The following is a 17,423-nucleotide window of genomic DNA, read 5'->3' on the forward strand; positions in this document are numbered from 1 at the left end:
ACCTATGAGCATTGTCACTATTGTGTCATTATATAGTGCTGGGTGTTATTATACTGATGCAGATACCACTAATCCTATAACCAGCCCTTGTCTGGCTATACCCATGAGCCAGTGTCACTACTGTGTCTTTGTATAGAGCTGGGTGTTTATATACTGATGCAGATACCACTGATTCTATAACCAGCCCTCTTCTGGCTATACCCATGTGCCAGTGTCACTACTGTGTCATTATATAGTGCTGGGTGTTATTATACTGATGCAGATACCACTGACCCTATAACCAGCCCTCCTCTGGCTATACCCATGTGCCAGTGTCACTACTGTGTCATTATATAGCGCTGGGTGTTATTATACTGATGCAGATACCACTGATTCTATAACCAGCCCTCCTCTGGCTATATTAATGTGCCAGTGTCACTACTGTGTCATTATATAGTGCTGGGTGTTATTATACTGATGCAGATACCACTAATCCTATAACCAGCAATTGTCTGGCTATACCCATGTGCCAGTGTCACTACTGTGTCATTATATAGTGCTGGGTGTTATTATACTGATGCAGATACCACTGATTCTATAACCAGCCCTCCTCTGGCTATACCCATGTGCCAGTGTCACTACTGTGTCATTATATAGTGCTGGGTGTTATTATACTGATGCAGATACCACTGATTCTATAACCAGCCCTCCTCTGGCTATACCCATGTGCCAGTGTCACTACTGTGTAATTATATAGTGCTGGGTGTTATTATACTGATGCAGATACCACTGACCCTATAACCAGCCCTTGTCTGGCTATACCCATGTGCCAGTGTCACTACTGTGTCATTGTATAGTGCTTGGTGATATTATACTGATGCAGATACCACTGATTCTATAACCAGCCCTCATCTGGCTATACCCATGAGCCAGTGTCACTACTGTGTCATTATATAGTGCTGGGTGTTATTATACTGATGCAGATACTACTGATCCTATAACCAGCCCTCCTTTGGCTATACCCATGAACCAGTGTCACTACTGTGTCATTATATAGTGCTGGGTGTTATTATACAGATGCAGATACCATTGATCCTATAACCAGCCCTCCTCTAACTATACCCATGAACCAGTGTCACTACTGTGTCATTATATAGTGCTGGGTATTATTATACTGATGCAGATACCATTGATCCTATAACCAGCCCTCCTTTGGCTATACCCATGAACCAGTCTCACTACTGTGTCATTATATAGTGCTGGGTGTTATTATACTGATGCAGATACCACTGACTCTATAACCAGCCCTTGCCTGGCTATACGCATGTGGCCAGTGTCACTACTGTGTCATTGTATAGTGCTTGGTGTTATTATACTGATGCAGATACCACTGATTATATAACCAGCCCTCCTCTGGCTATACGCATGTGCCAGTGTCACTACTGTGTCTTTGTATAGAGCTGGGTTTTATTATACTGATGCAGATACCACTGACCCTATAACCAGCACTTGTCTGGCTATACGCATGTGCCAGTGTCACTACTGTGTCTTTGTATAGAGCTGGGTGTTACTATACAGATGCAGATACACATCCAGTATTTCACTCAGGCTTTATTTATTCCATAACTTATCACCCAATATTTCTAGCAGTCTCTTGACAAACCACTAACTTTATTCATACTACATTTTTTATTCCTATTATTTAATCAGAAAGAAAAGATATTCTAAGGTTGTGGCGGACACTGCAAGGGCTACTCAGGGACACCAGTGTCCGTGTACGGACAACCTTGCCTATCCCTGCTAATGTTTGCTTTGAATACATCACTCTATCTAGCATTTGTTTAGTGTTTAATGTCCCTTTAAACATTCAAAATGACAGAAGGGACATACATGGAAGTGAGATATGGGAAAGTGAAGTAAAGGGACAGTCAAGTCATAATTAGATATTCAATTTTAAACAACTTTTCAATTGACTTCTATCATTTAATTTGCTTCCTTCTCTTGTTATCCTTTGCAGGTTTATATAGGAAAGCTCAGGAGCAGCAAAAAAACTAAGTTCTAGCTGCTGATTGGTGGCTGCATATATATGCCGATTGTCATTGGCTCACCCATGTGTTCAGTTAGAAACCAGTAGTGCACTGCTGCTCCTTAAACAAAGCATACCAAGAGAATAAAGCAAATTTGATAATAGAAGTAAACTGGAAAGTTGTTTAAAATTGTATGTTCTACCTAAATCATGAAATATTTTTTTTGGGTTTCATGTCCCTTTAAATGTGTGATAAAGCAGGAACAGAGACCATGTGAGACAGTGAAAGCAGAGCAAGTGAGAGTGTTGGAAGAGGAGAGAATAAGGTACACACAGTGCAAATTGAAATAAACAAAAAGCAAAGTAGAACAAAAATATATTAATAATAAAGATATAAGGGGCATTGAAGTCAATTTGTATACAATCATAGTATGGGCTCCAACCAGGGTGGTTGACAGGGAGTGGCATAGTAATGGTATATGCTGGAAGCCTATTGCTGGGTGGACAGTGGTGGAGATGTCTGCCCCTGTCTGTCCGGCCCTTTGTTAAATAGACCCCTTTATATCAACAGTTGAACACACGTATACGGTAAAATATATTTAAAAAAAAATCTTAGCACAATTTGCAGGGTTTTGTAAACCAAGAACAGTCCAGTGATCCACCACTTGAGCACCTTGTTAAATATGCTTACCTTATTTCCTTCAGCTGTGGCTAATTAGACAATTAGGTTAATTACATCCTACACGGATTTAAAGCAACATTAAACACTAAATACATTTTATAATCATAGTATTAAAGTTATTCCCCACCTCCATATAGCCATGGGTGCTGCCATTTTGAAATCTATCTTTACCTATATTCCAGTGCTAACCCATTTGCACTTGTATAGTAATTCACCTTCAGATACCTGCCGTGTAACCTTGGTTCCATAAAGGCAGCACCCATGCTTAGAGGGAGGAGCATGAAATTTATTTAGTGTTTGGTGTCCCTTTAACTGCTGAGCCATATCCACCCATGTGCTGAGCTGTTTTTAGGTGCTGCTCACATTTAAACCTCACTGTAGGAAATTTTTTCAATTAGAAACCCACACATTATATATTGTTTATTTTTCAGCATATTCAAATTCACACTATAATACTATTTTATGTATATACCAAGTGAGAATTCAACAATATGTGTAAAAAAATATATATTTTTATTAAAATTTTAATTAACAAGGTTGTAAAAAAAGTTTTTTTTTTTTTCTAAATTCTGTTCTAACAAGAAGAATGGGTTATACACACATATAAAAGACCCTTTGGGAATATGTAAAAAAAAGTTTGGATATATGGGCTCCCCTAAGCCTATACTAAAATAAATGCACATTTATACATGCCAGGTGAATCACTGGCTATAAAAACAAAATTTATGCTTATCTGAAAATTACATTAATCATCACGTGTGGGAATATTCCCCTCCTGACCACTAGGAAGAGGCATAAGACACCTCAACACACTAGAGCTTTTAATCCCTTCTACTTCCCATGATCCTCAGTCATATATATAGCCAATCAGATGAGGGGAGAAAAAGAAAAGCAGTTAAGATAAAGCGGGTCAAAGAAGTGCAAAACAAGTACTACCACAACCTTAACAAAAGGGGGCTTTCACCACCATGAAATACATGAATTTATTAGGTACGCATGAACTTTTTCTTTCATGAGATAGTGAGTCATGTGTGGGAATCAATATTCAAGCCCGAGAGTCCATAAGACCACAGTGAATTATGGCGACAAACAGTGAAGGCAGTATGTTACTAGTCTGGCACTACGGCCTGCAGAACTTTCCTGCAAAAGCCAGCCTCAAAAGAATTCACATCAAAGTGATAAAACTTTCACAGATCAGTTTTCTTAGCACTTTTTCTGAGAAAAAAAGTCATGAAATCGATTATGAACTCCAGAAAAGACACACAGGTCTGAGGAGTTAATGAGCTTTTTGGGAGATTTATTTTCCAAACATGAAGCAACTGAAGAACAATCTGAGTGTGATATAGCCAGATGAAAATGAGCCTGAACTAAGATGTCATCCAAGTAAGAAACTACACAAATTCCTTGAGCTCGAGCCACACACAACAGAGCTTCCAATACTTTTGTAAACACCCTGGGAGCTGTAGCCGGACCAAAAGGGAGGGAGCATATTTCTGAGCCTTTAATTGCCCAAAGATAAAAAAAAAAAAAACACCCTGCGGATCTAAGCATACCCTTATGTTTATTATTCAGGAGCAGAAAAGCTTCCTTTACTCCCAGTGACTGTGGCAATAATAGTCCAGTCCAAGACCAAAAAGATATCTACACTGGAAGGTGAGAAAGACATCTGCGTTTATAATCAGCAGACCAAGACATAAGCCACAAAGCTCACACAGCTAAAACAACTTTTGCTGCATTCTTAGCATTAATGTGAATCATTTCCACTACTGTATAACAAACAAAGGAATTTGCGGTTTTCAGGACATTCATATGATCCTAAACCTCATCCAGAGTTGTCTTCCCAGAAACAAGTTCTGAGAGATAATCACACCAAAAGAAAAACAGTGGCTGCAGCGACACAGGTTACACTGATTGCAGGTCTAAACATAAAATCTGCAAACTGAAAGGATCACCTTTGAAAACCTTCAAGTTTTTTTAATTTAACCGATGGAACAATGGTACGCCTGGTCAAAGTGAAAATAGCTTACTTAACTTTAAGTTTTAAACAGTTTCCCAACTCTCTGTATCAAAAGAAGGAAGAGGAAACCTAGATTTAAATTTTGTAGCTGGAACAAAAGGAATACCTGGCATCTGTCATTCCTTAGAAATAATTTCAGAAAATGAATCTGGCACAGGGAAAAAGAAAGGCTGTTAAAGAGCTGTCTTAAAAACATGTTTTTTAACAGGCTGCTTGGCTGCAGTAGGACAATCCTCTACATCTAAAGCAATTAAATCTTCGCACAATAACGCATGAATATGTTTAAGCCTAAAATGAAAGGAAGTTCCTGATGAGTTAAAAGGAAAGAAGGACCATTTTCAAATCCTTGCAAACATCTGCGCTTAACAGCTGGAGGCAAGCAAGCTAAAACCTCACTAATGAACTCCTCTGGGAGCACCTCTGATTGGGTAAAAACCCTTGGAAGCGCAGTAAACCCTGTTTAGGATTAGCAATAGATTGAGCAGATGAGGCGCCTGAGAATCCTTACAAAGCAAACACAAACTAGAAGGGGTTAGAGGATCTGCCTTCCAGATGATCAGCTGACGGACCAGAGCCCTCAGCTGCACCAGTTTGCTCCATAGTAAAGTAACAGTAAAGAAATAGTTTAAGGAGAAGTAAAACATACCATGCATAGCTCAGAAGCAGATTCTTAGCACACAATTAACTGTGTGAAATTTAAAGCAACAGTAACCTAAATTTATTTTATTTTTTAAAGCGTCCAAAAGTGCTATAAACTTCAAGTATAAGGTGTATGGTGTATAAATATACGTCCACAGACTATGCAAAGCATAAACATTTTTATACTAATAGCTAGTGGGGTATGAAAGTGCAGGTGCTTACTTCTCAGCACCTCCATCCATTGTGCTTAGCTCAGCTGCAGAAACTTCCAGTACACAAGCCCATTCTATGCAGGGCGAGCACAATGCCAAGGTTCTAAATCGGTAACAGCATCTCAACCCAGGGGATTGGTGGACAAATCCATATTTCACCTGGCGAGCTTACTGTAGACCAGGGAGGCCTGCAACATTTCTTCACTGAGAAAAGACCTTTTAAGGCCTGGCTGATAAATCCTTGTCTGCCCCTCTGAACCACATGTTACTGCAAGGAGGATTCAAGGCTCAGAGCAGTTAGAGGATCCCCTTTCAAACGATGAGTAGATGTTGCACTTCACTTTCACCTCACTCCTCATCAAGCAATAGAAAATTACTGAGGATAATTGCAAGTGAGAGGGAAGTGGGTGTCTTTTGTCTCCTCCTAGTGGTCAGGAGGGGAATATTGCCACACCTGATAACTTGTGGACTCTCACCATCTTATGTAAGATAACCTGAGTTGAGGCTTTATATTAAAAAAGGGGCTTCTGGGTGTTAAAACAAGGAGTCATGGCGGTCTCTAGGCCTTTTTGATTACCAGTTATAAGTGCCTAGCAAACCCCAGCCAGCAAACAGTGTAGGGATTCTACTTTTGCTGTCAACATTAATTACACTGTGCATACATGTTTTAGAAAAGTATTTTTTAAACCTCTTTTAATTAATTAGAAACAATCTACATTACACCATTTACACTGAAACAGCTTTTGACAGCAGATAGCAACCATAGGCCCAAGTCTACCCATATTTCCCATAATGTGTAAGTTTATTTAGTTCATAGGTTAGCCTTATACTTATCCCATGCCTTACTAAAGTGTCCAACAGTGGTTGTCTTTACGACCTCTAATAAAAGTTATTCCATGAATCAACTACCTCTTCTGTGAAGAAATGTTATTGCAAAGTACTTCTGAACTAACTACCCTTCAAATGGAGATCATGACACCTTGTTCTCACTGTATAATATGCTTTTGTGTTTTCAAGAATATGCACTTCGAGCAGTAAAAACTTTGAAAATAAAACAAAAAATACAACTTCAATCTCATTCACATAAACTTATTTAGCCTTTGGATTTAAATCTCTGTAGGTTATATTTCTACAAAAGAGAAATATGTATCTTTGAAGCAAAAAACATTGAGTGATTCTCATTTCCTACTTAAATTCACTTAGTGGTGGGATGCAAAAAAACATAACTGTTGATAAAAGCAATAATGAACAGAAAAGAGAAATACATTATGGCAAAACAAATATAATGGCCCATTTATGTTGACATTGCCTACCTATCCTTACCTCTCCATTGTTTGAATTGTCTCTTTGGAAACTGCAAATAAAAAAAGATAATGTAAATTCATAAAATAAACAGTGTATACACAAACTAAGAAAATGTATCTAATTGTACAAAATTAACTTTAAGTAGTTAATGACACCAGATTATATACAATCCGTATCATTAAATTAAGCAATTCGTGTAGTTAGAATAAAAAGTTTCATGCTAATAAATAAATAGAAATTAACACAAAAATAACATAATTTATGTAAGAACTTACTTGATAAATTCATTTCTTTCATATTAGCAAGAGTCCATGAGCTAGTGACACATGGGATATACATTCCTACCAGGAGGGGCAAAGTTTCCCAAACCTCAAAATGCCTATAAATACACCCCTCACCACACCCACAAATCAGTTTAACGAATAGCCAAGAAGTGGGGTGATAAGAAAAAAAATAAGGAATTGGAATAATTGTGCTTTATACAAAAAAATCATAACCACCACAAAAAAGGGTGGGCCTCATGGACTCTTGCTAATATGAAAGAAATTAATTTATCAGGTAAGTTCTTACATAAATTATGTTTTCTTTCATGTAATTAGCAAGAGTCCATGAGCTAGTGACGTATGGGATAATGAATACCCAAGATGTGGATCTTCCACGCAAGAGTCACTAGAGAGGGAGGGATAAAATAAAGACAGCCAATTCCGCTGAAAAATAATCCATACCCAAAACAAAGTTTAAATCTTATAATGAAAAAACTGAAATTATAAGCAGAAGAATCAAACTGAAACAGCTGCCTGAAGTACTTTTCTACCAAAGACTGCTTCTGAAGAAGAAAACACATCAAAATGGTAAAATTTAGTTAAAGTATGCAAAGAAGACCAAGTTGCTGCTTTGCAAATCTGATCAACCGAAGCTTCATTTTTTAAATGCCCAGGAAGTAGAGACTGACCTAGTCGATGAGCTGTAATCCTTTGAGGCGGAGTTCTAAATGATTCAACATAAGCATGATGAATCAAAGACTTTAACCATGATGCCAAAGAAATGGCAGAAGCCTTCTGACCTTTCTTAGAACCAGAAAAGATAACAAATAGACTAGAAGTCTTTCGGAAATCTTTAGTAGCTTCAACATAATATTTCAAAGCTCTAACTACATCCAAAGAATGCAACGATCTTTCCTTAGAGTTTTTAGGATTAGGACACAATGAAGGAACTACAATTTCTCTACTAATGTTGTTAGAATTCACAACCTTAGGTAAAAATTTTAAATGAAGAAACAAAACTTTCCAAGAAAGTAATTTAATATCCAGCGAATGCATAGGTTCAAACGGAGGAGCTTGAAGAGCCCCCAGAACCAAATTCAAACTCCAAGGAGGAGAGATTGACTTAATAACAGGTTTTATACGAACCAAAGCCTGTACAAAACAATGAATATCAGGAAGATTAGCAATCTTTCTGTGAAAAAAGAACAGAAAGAGCAGAGATTTGTCCTTTCAAGGAACTTGCAGACAAACCTTTATCCAAACCATCCTGAAGAAACTGTAAAATTCTAGGAATTCTAAAAGAATGCCAGGAAAAATGATGAGAAGAACACCAAGAAATGTAAGTCTTCCAGACTCGATAATATATCTTCTTAGATACAGATTTACGAGCCTGTAACATAGTATTAATTACGGAGTCAGAGAAACCTCTATGACTGAGAATCAAGCGTTCAATCTCCATACCTTCAAATTTAAGGATTTGAGATCCTGATGGAAAAAAGGACCTTGCGATAGAAGGTCTGGTCTTAACGGAAGAGTCCATGGTTGGCAAGTAGCCATCCGGACAAGATCCGCATACCAAAACCTGTGAGGCCATGCTGGAGCCACCAGCAGAACAGACGAACGCTCCTTTAGAATTTTGGAAATCACTTTTGGAAGAAGAACTAGAGGCGGAAAGATATAGGCAGGATGATACCTCCAAGGAAGTGACAATGCATCCACTGCTTCCGCCTGAGGATCCCTGGATCTGGACAGATACCTGGGAAGCTTCTTGTTTATATGAGAAGCCATCAGATCTATTTCTGGAAGTCCCCACATTTGAACAATCTGAAGAAATACCTCTGGGTGAAGTGACCACTCGCCCGGATGTAACGTCTGGCGACTAAGACAATCCGCTTCCCAATTGTCTATACCTGGGATATGAACCGCAGAAATTAGACAGGAGCTGGATTCCGCCCAAACAAGTATTCGAGATACTTCTTTCATAGCCAGAGGACTGTGAGTCCCTCCTTGATGATTGACATATGCCACGGTTGTGACATTGTCCGTCTGAAAACAAATGAATGACTCTCTCTTTAGAAGAGGCCACGACTGAAGAGCTCTGAAAATCGCACGGAGTTCCAAAATGTTGATTGGTAATCTCGCCTCCTGAGATTCCCAAACCCCTTGTGCTGTCAGAGATCCCCATACAGCTCCCCAACCTGTCAGACTTGCATCTGTTGAGATCACAGTCCAGGTCGGAAGAACAAAAGAAGCCCCCCTGAACTAAACGATGGTGGTCTGTCCACCACGTCAGAGAGTGTCGTACAATCGGTTTTAAAGATATTAATTGCGATATCTTTGTATAATCCCTGCACCACTGGTTCAGCATACAGAGCTGAAGAGGTCGCATGTGAAAACGAGCAAAGGGGATCGCGTCCGATGCAGCAGTCATAAGACCTAGAATTTCCATGCATAAGGCTACCGAAGGGAATGATTGAAACTGAAGGTTTCGACAAGCTGAAACCAATTTCAGACGTCTTTTGTCCGTCAGCGACAGAGTCATGGACACTGAATCTATCTGGAAACCTAAAAAGGTTACCCTTGTCTGAGGAATCAACGAACTCTTTGGTAAATTGATCCTCCAACCATGTTCTCGAAGAGACAATACAAGTTGATTCGTATGAGATTCTGCTAAATGTGAAGACTGAGCAAGTACCAAGATATCGTCCAAATAAGGAAATACCACAATACCCTGTTCTCTGATTACAGATAGAAGGGCACCGAGAACCTTTGAAAAAATCCTTGGAGCTGTTGCTAGGCCAAACGGCAGAGCCACAAACTGGTAATGCTTGTCTAGGAAAGAGAATCTCAGAAACTGATAGTGATCTGGATGAATCGGAATATGCAGATATGCATCTTGTAAATCTATTGTGGACATATAATGCCCTTGCTGAACAAAAGGCAGAATAGTCCTTATAGTTACCATTTTGAATGTTGGTATCCTTACATAACGATTCAATATTTTTAAATCCAGAACTGGTCTGAAGGAATTCTCCTTCTTTGGTACAATGAAGAGATTTGAGTAAAACCCCAGCCCCTGTTCCAGAACTGGAACTGGCACAATTACTCCAGCCAACTCTAGATCTGAAACACATTTCAGAAATGCTTGAGGCTTCACTGGATTTATTGGGACACGGGAAAGAATAAATCTTCTTGCAGGAGGCCTTATCTTGAAGCCTATTCTGTACCCTTGAGAAACAATGTTCTGAATCCAAAGATTGTGAATCGAATTGATCCAAATTTCTTTGAAAAAACGTAATCTGCCCCCTACCAGCTGAGCTGGAATGAGGGCCGCACCTTCATGTGGACTTGGGAGCTGGCTTTGGCTTTCTAAAGGGCTTGGATTTATTCCAGACTGGAGATGGTTTCCAAACTGATACTGTTCCTGTAGGGGAAGGATCAGGCTTTCGTTCCTTATTATGACGAAAGGAACGAAAACGATTAGCGGACCTAAATTTACCTTTAGATTTTTTATCCTGTGGTAAAAAAGTTCCTTTCCCCCCAGTAACGGTTGAAATAATAGAATCCAACTGTGAACCAAACAATTTATTACCCTGGAAAGAAAGGGAAAGCAAAGTTGACTTAGAAGACATATCAGCATTCCAAGTTTTAAGCCATAAAGCTCTTCTAGCTAAAATAACATAATTTATGTAAGAACTTACCTGATAAATTCATTTATTTCATATTAGCAAGAGTCCATGAGCTAGTGACGTATGGGATATACATTCCTACCAGGAGGGGCAAAGTTTCCCAAACCTCAAAATGCCTATAAATACACCCCTCACCACACCCACAATTCAGTTTAACGAATAGCCAAGAAGTGGGGTGATAAAAAAGTGCGAAAGCATATAAAATAAGGAATTGGAATAATTGTGCTTTATACAAAAATCATAACCACCACAAAAAAAGGGCGGGCCTCATGGACTCTTGCTAATATGAAAGAAATGAATTTATCAGGTAAGTTCTTACATAAATTATGTTTTCTTTCATGTAATTAGCAAGAGTCCATGAGCTAGTGACGTATGGGATAATGACTACCCAAGATGTGGATCTTTCCACACAAGAGTCACTAGAGAGGGAGGGATAAAATAAAGACAGCCAATTCCTGCTGAAAATAATCCACACCCAAAAATAAAGTTTAATGAAAAACATAAGCAGAAGATTCAAACTGAAACCGCTGCCTGAAGTACTTTTCTACCAAAAACTGCTTCAGAAGAAGAAAATACATCAAAATGGTAGAATTTAGTAAAAGTATGCAAAGAGGACCAAGTTGCTGCTTTGCAAATCTGGTCAACCGAAGCTTCATTCCTAAACGCCCAGGAAGTAGAAACTGACCTAGTAGAATGAGCTGTAATTCTTTGAGGCGGAGTTTTACCCGACTTAACATAGGCAAGATGAATTAAAGATTTCAACCAAGATGCCAAAGAAATGGCAGAAGCTTTCTGGCCTTTTCTAGAACCGGAAAAGATAACAAATAAACTAGAAGTCTTACGGAAAGATTTCGTAGCTTCAACATAATATTTCAAAGCTCTAACTACATCCAAAGAATGCAACGATCTTTCCTTAGAGTTCTTAGGATTAGGACACAATGAAGGAACTACAATTTCTCTACTAATGTTGTTGGAATTCACAACTTTAGGTAAAAATTCAAAAGAAGTTCGCAACACCGCCTTATCCTGATGAAAAATCAGAAAAGGAGACTCACAAGAAAGAGCAGATAATTCAGAAACTCTTCTGGCAGAAGAGATGGCCAAAAGGAACAAAACTTTCCAAGAAAGTAATTTAATGTCCAATGAATGCATAGGTTCAAACGGAGGAGCTTGAAGAGCTCCCAGAACCAAATTCAAACTCCAAGGAGGAGAAATTGACTTAATAACAGGTTTTATACGAACCAAAGCTTGTACAAAACAATGAATATCAGGAAGAATAGCAATCTTTCTGTGAAAAAGAACAGAAAGAGCAGAGATTTGTCCTTTCAAAGAACTTGCGGACAAACCCTTATCTAAACCATCCTGAAGAAACTGTAAAATTCTCGGTATTCTAAAAGAATGCCAAGAAAAATGATGAGAAAGACACCAAGAAATATAAGTCTTCCAGACTCTATAATATATCTCTCGAGATACAGATTTACGAGCCTGTAACATAGTATTAATCACAGAGTCAGAGAAACCTCTTTGACCAAGAATCAAGCGTTCAATCTCCATACCTTTAAATTTAAGGATTTCAGATCCTGATGGAAAAAAGGACCTTGTGACAGAAGGTCTGGTCTTAACGGAAGAGTCCACGGTTGGCAAGAGGCCATCCGGACAAGATCCGCATACCAAAACCTGTGAGGCCATGCCGGAGCTACCAGCAGAACAAACGAGCATTCCTTCAGAATCTTGGAGATTACTCTTGGAAGAAGAACTAGAGGCGGAAAGATATAGGCAGGATGATACTTCCAAGGAAGTGATAATGCATCCACTGCCTCCGCCTGAGGATCCCGGGATCTGGACAGATACCTGGGAAGTTTCTTGTTTAGATGGGACGCCATCAGATCTATTTCTGGAAGTTCCCACATTTGAACAATCTGAAGAAATACCTCTGGGTGAAGAGACCATTCGCCCGGATGCAACGTTTGGCGACTGAGATAATCCGCTTCCCAATTGTCTATACCTGGGATATGAACCGCAGAGATTAGACAGGAGCTGGATTCCGCCCAAACCAAAATTCGAGATACTTCTTTCATAGCCAGAGGACTGTGAGTCCCTCCTTGATGATTGATGTATGCCACAGTTGTGACATTGTCTGTCTGAAAACAAATGAACGATTCTCTCTTCAGAAGAGGCCAAAACTGAAGAGCTCTGAAAATTGCACGGAGTTCCAAAATATTGATCGGTAATCTCACCTCCTGAGATTCCCAAACTCCTTGTGCCGTCAGAGATCCCCACACAGCTCCCCAACCTGTGAGACTTGCATCTGTTGAAATTACAGTCCAGGTCGGAAGCACAAAAGAAGCCCCCTGAATTAAACGATGGTGATCTGTCCACCATGTTAGAGAGTGTCGAACAATCGGTTTTAAAGATATTAATTGAGATATCTTCGTGTAATCCTTGCACCATTGCTTCAGCATACAGAGCTGAAGAGGTCGCATGTGAAAACGAGCAAAGGGGATCGCGTCCGATGCAGCAGTCATAAGACCTAGAATTTCCATGCATAAGGCTACCGAAGGGAATGATTGTGACTGAAGGTTTCGACAAGCTGCAATCAATTTTAGACGTCTCTTGTCTGTTAAAGACAGAGTCATGGACACTGAATCCATCTGGAAACCCAGAAAGGTTACCTTTGTCTGAGGAATCAAAGAACTTTTTGGTAAATTGATCCTCCAACCATGATCTTGAAGAAACAACACAAGTCGATTCGTATGAGATTCTGCTAAATGTAAAGACTGAGCAAGTACCAAGATATCGTCCAAATAAGGAAATACCACAATACCCTGTTCTCTGATTACAGACAGAAGGGCACCGAGAACCTTTGTAAAAATTCTTGGAGCTGTAGCTAGGCCAAACGGCAGAGCCACAAACTGGTAATGCTTGTCCAGAAAAGAGAATCTCAGGAACTGATAATGATCTGGATGAATCGGAATATGCAGATATGCATCCTGTAAATCTATTGTGGACATATAATTCCCTTGCTGAACAAAAGGCAAGATAGTCCTTACAGTTACCATCTTGAACGTTGGTATTCTTACATAACGATTCAATATTTTTAGATCCAGAACTGGTCTGAAGGAATTCTCCTTCTTTGGTACAATGAAGAGATTTGAATAAAACCCCATCCCCTGTTCCAGAACTGGAACTGGCATAATTACTCCAGTCAACTCTAGATCTGAAACACATTTCAGAAATGCTTGAGCTTTTACTGGATTTACTGGGACACGGGAAAGAAAAAATCTCTTTGCAGGAGGTCTCATCTTGAAACCAATTCTGTACCCTTCTGAAACAATGCTCTGAATCCAAAGATTGTGAACAGAATTGATCCAAATTTCCTTGAAAAAACGTAACCTGCCCCCTACCAGCTGAGCTGGAATGAGGGCCGCACCTTCATGTGGACTTAGAAGCAGGCTTTGTCTTTCTAGCTGGCTTGGATTTATTCCAGACTGGAGATGGTTTCCAAACTGAAACTGCTCCTGAGGATGAAGGATCAGGCTTTTGTTCTTTGTTGAAACGAAAGGAACGAAAACGATTATTAGCCCTGCTTTTACCTTTAGATTTTTTATCCTGTGGTAAAAAAGTTCCTTTCCCACCAGTAACAGTTGAAATAATGGAATCCAACTGTGAACCAAATAATTTGTTACCCTGGAAAGAAATGGAAAGTAAAGTTGATTTAGAAGCCATATCAGCATTCCAAGTTTTAAGCCATAAAGCTCTTCTAGCTAAAATAGCTAGAGACATAAACCTGACATCAACTCTGATAATATCAAAAATGGCATCACAGATAAAATTATTAGCATGCTGTAGAAGAATAATAATATCATGAGAATCATGATGTGTTACTTGTTGCGCTAAAGTTTCCAACCAGAAAGTTGAAGCTGCAGCAACATCAGCCAAAGATATAGCAGGTCTAAGAAGATTACCTGAACACAGATAAGCTTTTCTTAGAAAGGATTCAATTTTCCTATCTAAAGGATCCTTAAACGAAGTACCATCTGACGTAGGAATAGTAGTACGTTTAGCAAGGGTAGAAATAGCCCCATCAACTTTAGGGATTTTGTCCCAAAATTCTAATCTGTCAGACGGCACAGGATATAATCGCTTAAAACGTTTAGAAGGAGTAAATGAATTACCCAATTTATCCCATTCTTTGGAAATTACTGCAGAAATAGCATTAGGAACAGGAAAAACTTCTGGAATAACCACAGGAGCTTTAAATACCTTATCCAAACGTTTAGAATTAGTATCAAGAGGACCAGAATCCTCTATTTCTAAAGCAATTAGTACTTCTTTAAGTAAAGAACGAATAAATTCCATTTTAAATAAATATGAAGATTTATCAGCATCAACCTCTGAGACAGAATCCTCTGAACCAGAAGAGTCATCAGAATCAGAATGATGATGTTCATTTAAAAATTCATCTGTAGGGAGAAAAGTTTTAAAAGATTTTTTACGTTTACTAGAAGGAGAAATAACAGACATAGCCTTCTTTATGGATTCAGAAACAAAATCTCTTATATTATCAGGAACATTCTGCACCTTAGATGTTGAAGGAACTGCAACAGGCAATGGTACTTTACTAAAGGAAATATTATCTGCTTTAACAAGTTTGTCATGATAATCAATACAAACAACAGCTGGAGGAATAGCTACCAAAAGTTTACAGCAGATACACTTAGCTTTGGTAGATCCAGCACTAGACAGCGATTTTCCTGTAGTATCTTCTGACTCAGATGCAACGTGAGACATCTTGCAATATGTAAGAGAAAAAACAACATATATATAAAGCAAAATTGATCAAATTCCTTAAATGACAGTTTCAGGAATGGGAAAAAATGCCAAAGAACAAGCTTCTAGCAACCAGAAGCAATGAAAAATGAGACTTAAATAATGTGGAGACAAAAGCGACGCCCATATTTTTCGCGCCAATAAGACGCCCACATTATTTGGCGCCTAAATGCTTTTTGGCGCCAAAATGACGCCACATCCGGAACGCCGACATTTTTGGCGCAAAATAACGTCAAAAAATGACGCAACTTCCGGCGACACGTATGACGCCGGAAACGGAAACGAATTTTTTGCGCCAAAAAAGTCCGCGCCAAGAATGACGCAATAAAATGAAGCATTTTCAGCCCCCACGAGCCTAACAGCCCACAGGGAAGAGTCAAATTGAAGGTAAGAAAAAATGATTAAATCAAATGCATTATCCCAAATATGAAACTGACTGTCTGAAAATAAGGAAAGTTGAACATTCTGAGTCAAGGCAAATAAATGTTTGAATACATATATTTAGAACTTTATAAACAAAGTGCCCAACCATAGCTTAGAGTGTCACAGAAAATAAGATTTACTTACCCCAGGACACTCATCTACATGTTTGTAGAAAGCCAAACCAGTACTGAAACGAGAATCAGCAGAGGTAATGGTATATATAAGAGTATATCGTCGATCTGAAAAGGGAGGTAAGAGATGAATCTCTACGACCGATAACAGAGAACCTATGAAATAGACCCCGTAGAAGGAGATCACTGCATTCAAATAGGCAATACTCTCCTCACATCCCTCTGACATTCACTGCACGCTGAGAGGAAAACCGGGCTCCAACTTGCTGCGGAGCGCATATCAACGTAGAATCTAGCACAAACTTTACTTCACCACCTCCATCGGAGGCAAAGTTTGTAAAACTGATTTGTGGGTGTGGTGAGGGGTGTATTTATAGGCATTTTGAGGTTTGGGAAACTTTGCCCCTCCTGGTAGGAATGTATATCCCATACGTCACTAGCTCATGGACTCTTGCTAATTACATGAAAGAAATAGGCAATTAATATATATTGGCCCATATCCCCAGGTAATGCTACCTATTTGGCTGGACAGCACTAGGAGGAGGAGGGGATTACCTATATACAGGTAACTAGGGGAGTGGTCAGTTTTGTTCCCGCAACTCAGGAAAGGGGTTCTCACTTGTAAGCAAGACACATTCCTAGTTCTCTTGGCCCTCCCTGGTAATGCTTAACAGTAAGACAATTACCAAAGCAGAATACAATAAATCAGGGTGGGGAAAAAGAAACTAGGCAAAAATATATAATGCAAAGGAGACACAAATGTATTCAGTTTGAAACAAAGGATAACACTTTACAGTCAAATTCAGTAGAAGAAGATTGGCATACATTAAGCTTGTAATGCAAAATGAAGGTATGATGCAATCTCCAAACAGAAGCCTTACAAACTTCCTTTGGCATGACATCTGCTACGAAAACCCATAATGTCGCAACTACTCTAGTTGAGTGAGCTATGAGCCTGAAAACTTATAAACCCCCCACCACCACCTCACTCATACCTCATTTTTACAAATAGCCAAGTGGTGAGGTGTTTAAAAGGAGAAAAAGCCAAAATGAGGAGCAGGAAAAAAGATGTGCTGTAAACAAAAAACAATCCCCAAATGGGTGGGGCCTCGTGGACTCTCGACACCATGAAAGTAATTAATTTATCAGGTAAGATATAAATTATGTTTTCTTTCATATAAGTGGTGCGAGAGTCTACAAGCTGTTATGTATGGGATATAATACCCA

General features: G+C 39.0%; 1 protein-coding gene across 1 annotated transcript in view; it reads right to left on the reverse strand.

The window, feature by feature from the left end:
• The window catches only part of LOC128661529 (probable C-mannosyltransferase DPY19L1), a 128,320-nt gene extending 111,124 nt beyond the window's left edge, over positions 1-17,196 (reverse strand). The window contains exons 1-2 of the mRNA XM_053715775.1: positions 17,192-17,196; positions 6,879-6,909 (exon numbers count right to left, since the gene is read on the reverse strand). Coding sequence (XP_053571750.1) covers positions 6,879-6,909; positions 17,192-17,196 — 36 coding nt within the window. The remainder of the gene's footprint in view (positions 1-6,878; positions 6,910-17,191) is intronic.
• Positions 17,197-17,423: the final 227 nt, after the last annotated feature.

Source organism: Bombina bombina, chromosome 5 (genome assembly GCF_027579735.1).
Source record: "Bombina bombina isolate aBomBom1 chromosome 5, aBomBom1.pri, whole genome shotgun sequence".
Classification (NCBI taxonomy): Eukaryota; Metazoa; Chordata; class Amphibia; order Anura; family Bombinatoridae; genus Bombina; species Bombina bombina.